At 39.4% G+C, this 8295-nt stretch overlaps 1 protein-coding gene across 1 annotated transcript; it reads left to right on the forward strand.

The window, feature by feature from the left end:
* The first annotated feature begins 1085 nt into the window (after window positions 1–1085).
* Window positions 1086–7822, forward strand: LOC137620458 (uncharacterized). Its single transcript, XM_068350616.1, has 4 exons — window positions 1086–1293; window positions 2864–3016; window positions 5577–5753; window positions 7599–7822. Exons 1-4 carry the CDS (start codon window positions 1086–1088, stop codon window positions 7811–7813), a joined length of 753 nt encoding a protein of 250 aa, XP_068206717.1. The 3' UTR covers window positions 7814–7822.
* Window positions 7823–8295: the final 473 nt, after the last annotated feature.

Genomic DNA, 8295 nt, shown 5'->3' on the forward strand with positions numbered 1-8295 from the left:
ACTAAACTTCTTTATCATACTTTTTTGGGCTCAGGCCATGTCGTCGTGATGGAAGTTCCTTCGAAGGTAGCTTCCTAGGTCAAATATACCTAGGAAGCTACCTTCGAAGAAACTTCCATCACGACGACATGGCTACCTAACCCAAAAATAAATTTTTCGCTTCTCTCAAAATCCGTTTATTCAAAAGTCTATTTGATAGATTTTTTAATTTTTCAACGCTTCGTGAAGACCTGGGATCACCTTATACGTAAATAATCGCGAGCAAGGTCCTTTGAATTAAAAAAAAATAAGTTAGATTATGTAAGACAACAACAACAACAACAACAACAAATTCAACAGTTTCTAGTCCACTGCGAGACAAAGGCCTCAGACATGACCTAGTTTTCATCACCACGCTGGCCACTGTGGATGGGTGATGGTGGGAGACTTTTGTCTGATCACTCACAGCAAGCCAACCTATAGTCCATATCTTTTATCGAGGCAGATTTGCACCGACTCGCAGCGGTGCCCTTTTAGCTCGGAAAATTTTCCTGATTGCTGATTGGCTAGAATTATCTCGACCAACAAATCAGCGATCAGGAAACTTTCCCGAGCTAAAAGGGCACCGCTGCGAGTCGGTGCAAATCTGCATCGCTAAAAGAAATTGACTATAGTATGGGTGGCCCTGACTAGTACAGCTTGGCTGATCATGGCGACGCACAAGCCCATTGTGGTGGCCGATGTGGTAACGTCACTGACTAGTGATCGCCAGACTGGGATTCGAGTCCCGCTCAAACTCGTTAGTTCCTTTGGTCGCTAAAACCTCACCATCCTCGTGAGCTAAGGTTGGAGGGTTTGGGAGAGCCTATAGGTCTATCTGCCGAGTCATCAGCAGCCATTGCCTGGCCTTCCCTGGTCAAAGCTCGGGTGGAGAGGAGGCTTGGGCGCTGATCATATATGGTTAGTCTCTAGGGCATTGTCCTGCTTGCTAGGGCAATGTCACTATCCCTTGCTTCTGCCATCCATGAGCAACCTATAAGGTATTTCCACTCAGGTCGCTAAAAGATACCGAAAACAAGAAATTAATATTTTTTTTTTCCAACAGAATGGAGAAAATGACAATAGGATTCTATTGGATACTACTGGCAACGTTGACCCTCGACCTGGTCATCCTTACCGAGGGACAAAACCTGCTGAAAGATGCCCCTCTGCATTACATCAAAGGGGGCGACCTATATCCAAGATCCATCAAATCAGAAGGATTTATCATCTCGTTGATGAATGCCTACTGGGAGGGTCCTGTGGAGTCAGAATGTGAGTATCAATCAGGCAACTTTTTTCTTCGTCACTGGTGGTAAACGGAGATAAAAAATGTCGATTCTTACATCCACAATAAGGAGGGACACCATCAGTAGAATGTGGGATACCAAACTAAATTCATTCTAAAATCTTGCTTCAGATCAGACAGGTTTATCCAGGTCAGCTCTGCTCTGGAAAGGTGGGGGCAATCAACAGAACAAAGCTGACCATAAAGTTCCATCTATTCCCTTAACCATTTTGTATAACAATATCAATTTTCAAATCCTAATGTCCTGCTTCAGATCAGACAGGTTTATCCAGGTCAGTTCAGTTCTGTAAAGGTGGGGGCAATCAACAGAACAGAGCTGACCATAACAAAGTTCCATCTATTCCCTTAAGCATTTTGTATAACAACATCAATTTGCAAATCATAATGTCTTGTTTCAAATCAGACAGGTTTATCCAGGTCAGCTCTGCTCTGTAAAGGTGGGGGCAATCAACAGAACAGAGCTGACCATAACAAAGTTCCATCTATTCCCTTAAGCATTTTGTATAACAACATCAATTTACAAATCCTAATGTCTTGCTTCAGTTCAGACAGGTTTATCCAGGTCAGTTCTGTTCTGTAAAGGCGGGGGCAAGAGGAAATCATAACAGAACAGAACTCACAATACCAAATGTCCCCTAATAATTTTATATACAGTATCAACAGAAATTTGCAAATTCTAAAATTCTGTTTCAATTCAGACAGGTTTATCCAGGACAGCTCTGTTCTGTAAAGGTGGGGGCAAGGGGAAATCATAACAGAACAGAACCCACAATACCAAATGTCCCCTAATAATTTTATATATCAACACAAATTTGCAAATCCTTAAATCTGCTCTGTTATGTAAAGGGAAGGGAGGCAAGGGGAAATCGTAACAGAATAGAACTGACAATACCAAATGTCCCCTAATAATTTTATATATCAACACAAATTTGCAAATTCTAAAATTCTGTTTCAATTCAGACAGGTTTATCCAGGACAGCTTTGTTCTGTAAAGGGAAGGGAGGCAAGGGGAAATCGTAACAGAATAGAACTGTCAATACCAAATGTCCCCTAATAATTTTATATATCAACACAAATTTGCAAATTCTAAAATTCTGTTTCAATTCAGACAGGTTTATCCAGGACAGCTTTGTTCTGTAAAGGGAAGGGAGGCAAGGGGAAATCGTAAAAGAACTGAACTGACTATCACGAAGAGACTGAAGACTTTCTTATTCCGCGAGTCCTTTGACAGTGATGATTTAACAGTAAATGAGCAATACATGATATGAAATGTTGAATACTCTGAACGAACAAGATAAAATGACAGCGGAGGTCCTGTAGAGAGTGTCCCCTTCTGTATAGGACCGGAAAAAAATCAGATATCAAAGTCAAAGGACCCCGTAAGCATTTTGTTCACCAACACAAATTTGAAATAGGAAGGGGTCACATCCTATCTTCAAAATCTGTGGATATCCTTTCTCCAGACACCCGATGATTTGTGGCTGATACGGCAATCTTTATTCATTGAGGCGATAACCAAATTTCATTCTATTTCAGGCGCATGTCGAGTGACATGTTGGACACACGTAGAATGTGCTGGATTCTCGGCCCACAAAGAAGGTGATATGATGCTTTGTCGATTAACGATTTTGCCTCCAAACGAGATAAATTTCGAGGAAAATCCCAGTAGTACATATACCTTCTGGATGGGTAAGTACACAAACTTATCAAGACTGTCAAACAGTTAAAATATACATACAGATAACACTTATATATACATACACTTACAACTTACAAGCATCTGAGTAGGGATACCTTAACGGGGGTGAAAAGGTTTGCATATCGACATGAACAGCAAAGCTGTACTAGTCAGGGCCAACCATACTAGGTTGGCTTGCTATGAGCAATCAGATTAAAGTCTCCTACCATCACCAATCCGGGAAAACAAGAAATTAGAAAGAAATGTCAACTGATTGGGGATTTTGAGAGTGAAATATAATTGACAGGAACTTGAAATACAGATTTAATAGAAGGCCTAAATTTCTCGAGTATAGCTGAGCCCAAGTCAACCAAAAGAGCCACAATACATTGGAATGTTAAATTAGGGTCTCGGTGGGCGGTTATTATTATTATTATTATTATTATTATTATTATTATTATTATTATTATTATTATTATTATTATCAAACGCTACGCAACAACCCTAGTTGGAAAAGCAAGATGCTATAAGCTCAGGGGCCCCAACAGGGAAAATAGCCCAGTGAGGAAAGGAAACAAGGAAAAATAATATATTTTAAGAACAATGACATTTAAATGAATATTTCCTATATAAACAGTGAAAACTTTAACAAAACAAGAGGAAGAAAAACGAGATAGAATAGTGTGCCTGAGTGTACCCTCAAGCAAGAGAACTCTAACCCCAGACAGTGGAAGACCATGGTACAGAGGCTATGGCACTTCCCAAGACTAGAGAACAATGGTTTGATAAAGATTCATTTGTAAATGGGCTACTTAGGAAGGTTAACATATGAAGAAGTATAAAGCAAGTGACCGCATCCCGACCGAAACGATTAATAGTTAAAGTAGAAAAAATAAAATAAAAATAAAATACCAAAAATACAATATACAGTAATACCTCTGGATACGAAAGTTTCTGCTTACGAAAAATTCAGGGTACGAAAAGCGATACAAAGATTTTTATGCCAAAGTATACAAAAAAATTTTCAGGATACGAAAAGCTTACGAGATCCCAACTCGTCGCTGAGAGTACAGTACCTTTTTTTCAGGGTATCAACCCTTAATTTAGGTGTACACATAACAATACATCTTCACTGATCCAAATGCTTTACATACAGTACCGTAACTTTTATACAGTAGTAAAGAAAACGGACCATTTTCTTAGGGCTTGGAGGGGATAACTAGGCTATAACTACATTATTGAATAATCTCATGGTGGTTTCTGGAATGGATTAGGCTGTTTTTAACGGTTGGGTTGATTATTGAATGATAGAAATGGCTGCATTGCATGTTTATTACTACAATTTAGCATGTTTATGAAAGAAAAGGTGTCTTTTCGTAAGGCTTGGAACGGATTAGGCTATTTACATGTAAAACGCGACTCAGGATACGAAAAAATCAGCATACGAAACCGTATCCTGAACGGATTACTTTTGTATGCTGAGGCATCACTGTATTAGAAGGCATCATATCCAAAATCTAAAAATAAAAGGCAATCCTCCTGGCTAGTACAGTGGTAACGTGTTTACCAAGCATTTGCTTAGCAGCAGATCGATCTGAACGAACAAGATCAAATGACAGTGGAGGTCCTGTAGAGAGTGGGGTTCCCCTGCTGTATGGGACCGGAAAAGCAGCCGTCAAAGTAAATAAGTAAAAGGTATAAGTCAATACTGTGTTGGGAAACTATCAAAACGTATAACATGTTGGGAAACTATTATAAGGTGAAAGTCAATACTGTAAACTATCATAAGGTGAAAGTCAATACTGTGTTGGGAAACTATCAAAAGCTATAAGTCAAGACTGTGTTGGGAACTATCAAGAAGTATAACGTGTTGGGAAACTATCGACCTCAATACTGTGTTGGAAAACTATCAAGAGGTATAAGTCAATACTGTGTTGGAAAACTATCAAGAGGTATAAGTCAATACTGTGTTGGGAAAATATCAAAAGGTATAAGTCAATACTGTGTTGGGAAAATATCAAAAGGTATAAGTCAATACTGTGTTGAGAAACTATCCAAAAGGTATAAGTCGATACTGTGTTGAGAAACTATCCAAAGGATATATGTTAATATTGTATTGTTAAACTATCAAGAGGTATAAGTCAATACTGCGTTGGGAACTATCAAGAGGTATATGTTAATACTGTATTGTTAAACTATCAAGAGGTATAAGTCAATACTGTGTTGAGAAACTATCAAAAGGTATAAGTCAATACATGTACTGTGTTAGGAACTATCAAGAGGTATATGTTAATACTGTATTGTTAAACTATCAAGAGGTATAAGTCAATACTGTGTTGGGAAACTATCAAAAGGTATAAGTCAATAATGTGTTGAGAAACTATCAAAAGGTACAAGTCAATACTGTGTTGGAAAACTATCAAGAGGTATAAGTCAATACTGTGTTGGGAACTATCAAGAGGTATACAGTATGTTAATACTGTATTGTTAAACTATCAAGAGGTATAAGTCAATACTGTGTTATCAAACTATCAAAAGGTACAGTACTAACTAAATTTACTTCAATTTCAGGTAGCGTTGCATCCATTCTGTATCAAATGTTTGGTGGGTACATGTACCTGGTCCCCGTAGGCAACAGGAATTTCCCGGATAGCAAAGCATACTGCGAAAGTATACCTGGACATCGACTAGGGATATTTCAGACACCCAGAGCCCTTCGGAGCCTTGAGAAAGTAATGACTACAACAGGTACGTACAAATAAATTAGTATTCGGCTGCACGCGTGCAAATAAGCCTGGCTAATCTGGTCACATTATGCGCATGATATTAGCATATACGGTGCAGACATTTGGAGATACAAACACAGGTCTAACTGAAAATAACAAAGATAAGATAGAGAAATACTGTCGTTTAACAAAATTGGACTTGCAAACAATTTGACTTAAAAGCTTCTTGGAACTAATTAAGTTTGTAAGCTGACGACCTTCTGTATTTCATTTCAAAAGTCAAATAAGACGTTAGTTAACTCTCAGTAATTATCCAAAAATCACAATATATCTTAAAAAACAAATCATGGAACAGTAAAGTACTGTACCTTGATTTAAAAAAAAAATGACACACGCATTCTAGATGAATCCTCCCTTTCTGAGATGGAATGAACAAATAAAATAAAATCTTAAGAACAGTAACAACATTTAAACAGATCTTTCATATATAAACGATAAAAAGAGACTTATGTAAGCCTGTTCAACATAAAGACAGTCTCCATTTTAATACAGATAGTAACACTGCCTATTTTTAAGCGGACCAAGTACTGCAATTACGGTTACCAATGACACAGTAAAAGTATATATATTTATACCCCGACCCAAATGAATATAATGAAAACTATTCAACCCTTCAACTTGTTTGTTGATGGAGTGGTGAGAGAGGTGAATGCTCGCGTGCTTGGTCGAGATTGAAACTAATACACGAGAATGAATATGAATGGGAGGTAAATCAGTTGTTGTTTGCAGATGATACTGTACTGGTTGCAGACTTGGAAGAGAAGCTTGGTCGATTAGTGACAGAGTTTGGAAGGGTATGTGAGAGAAGGAAGTTGAGAGTTATGTGGGTAAGAGTAAGGTTATGAGATGCATGAGAAGGGAGGGGGGGGGGGGCGCGAGGTTGATTGTCAAGGTGAATGAAGAGTTACTTGAGGAAGAAGATCAATTTAAGTACTTGGGGTCTGTTGTTGCAGAAAATGGTGGAGTGGAAGCAGATGTACATCAGAGTGAATGAAGAATGCAAAGTGTTGGGGGCAGTGGAAGGAGTGGCAAAGAATAGAGGGTTAGGCATGAATGTAAAGATAGTTCTATATGATAAAGTGATTGTACCAACTGTGATGTATGGATTGGAGTTTTAGGGAATGAAAGTGACGGAGAGACAGAAATTGAATGTGCTTGAGATGAAGTGTCTGAGGAGTATGGCTGGTGTATCTCAAGTAGATAGGGTTAGGAACGAAGTAGCGAGGATGAGAACGGGTGTAAGAAATGATTTAGCAGATACAGTGGATATGAATGTGTTGAGGTGGTTGGGCCATGTTGCGAGAAAGGAAAATGGCTGTCTGCTAAAGAAGGTGATGAATGCAAGAGCTGATGGGAGAAGTACAAGAGGAAGGACAAGGTTTTGGGGGATGGATGAAAGGAAGAAAGCTCTGGGCGATAGGAGAATATATGTGAGAGAGGAAAGAGAGCGTGCTAGAAATAAGAATGAATGGCGAGCGATTGTGACGCAGTTCTGGTAGACACTTCTGCTTCCTCCGGTCGCCTTGGTGACCGCGGAGGTAACAGCAGTAGGGGATTCAGCGTATGAAACTTCATTTGTAGAGGATAACAGGGGAGGGGGGACTGTGGCACCCTAGCGGTACCAGCTAAACTCGGCTAAATCCCCCGTCAGGCTGGGAGGAGCGGAGAGAGGAAAGGCCCCCTTTTGTTCCTTTGTTTGATGTCGGCTAACCCCCAAAATTGGGGGAAATGCCTTGGTAAACAGATACTGTAGACTATTCAAAATAACGAACACTAACCCATATTTTTTCTTGTCTTTTTTCTAAAGGACTGGAGCTATGGACCGACTTGCACAATAGTCCCGATGGGCCTATTTGGGGCGATGGCGTCTTCCTCGACTTTGATGTCACTTTGCCCATTTTCGAAGTTTCGTACAGCTTAATGGATACTTCACCTATAAGAATTAGGCCTCCCGGGGTTTTAGATGACAATCCGAGTATGAATATCCGGGGTTTTGTCTGCCAGGCAAGCTTCATAAACTAATGGCTGATATTGGGACCTTTACTTCTTACTGTACACTGAGAGAATGTGCTGGGGCTATTTTTGTTTTAAAATAAAGGTCAATTAAATTAAGTACATCATTACTCTTCTAGCACAGCCAAATCTATCCACAAATAACATTAGTTCCAACACAAATAAAATCCCCCTCCTTTGATAGAAGTATGATTTCAGCTTGGCTGGAATTCGGCTCTTAGAATCTTGAAGAGGCATGTCGGTGGTTACTGGTGAGTGTTGGTGAACCTTCGTCCCCTCACCACACACTTAGCCTTCACTTTGACTTCAGCCATCAAGGTGTATAGACACTCTCGGTGTTCTAACTTCAGCTGTTTAATTATTTTCTTCTTGCCCTTTGCAGTGAAAGTGCGTGCGGCGATGGAGAAGCCATGAGCAGACGAAAGTACGGCACCTTTATGAATAGTAATTATGTGAATCCTTGTGTGTTATGCTCTTACAAAGGGCATGAT

The sequence above is a fragment of the Palaemon carinicauda genome, chromosome 27 (assembly GCF_036898095.1).
Source record: "Palaemon carinicauda isolate YSFRI2023 chromosome 27, ASM3689809v2, whole genome shotgun sequence".
NCBI classification, from domain to species: domain Eukaryota; kingdom Metazoa; phylum Arthropoda; class Malacostraca; order Decapoda; family Palaemonidae; genus Palaemon; species Palaemon carinicauda.

Excerpts from the sequence above, each read along its gene's own strand:
- LOC137620458 (XM_068350616.1), top strand. The coding sequence starts at position 1,086 with ATGGAGAAAATGACAATAGGATTCTATTGGATACTACTGGCAACGTTG. Across the intron at positions 1,294-2,863 it reads GGGTCCTGTGGAGTCAGAAT|GCGCATGTCGAGTGACATGT; the intron begins GTGAGTATCAAT and ends ATTCTATTTCAG. Across the intron at positions 3,017-5,576 it reads TACATATACCTTCTGGATGG|GTAGCGTTGCATCCATTCTG; the intron begins GTAAGTACACAA and ends CTTCAATTTCAG.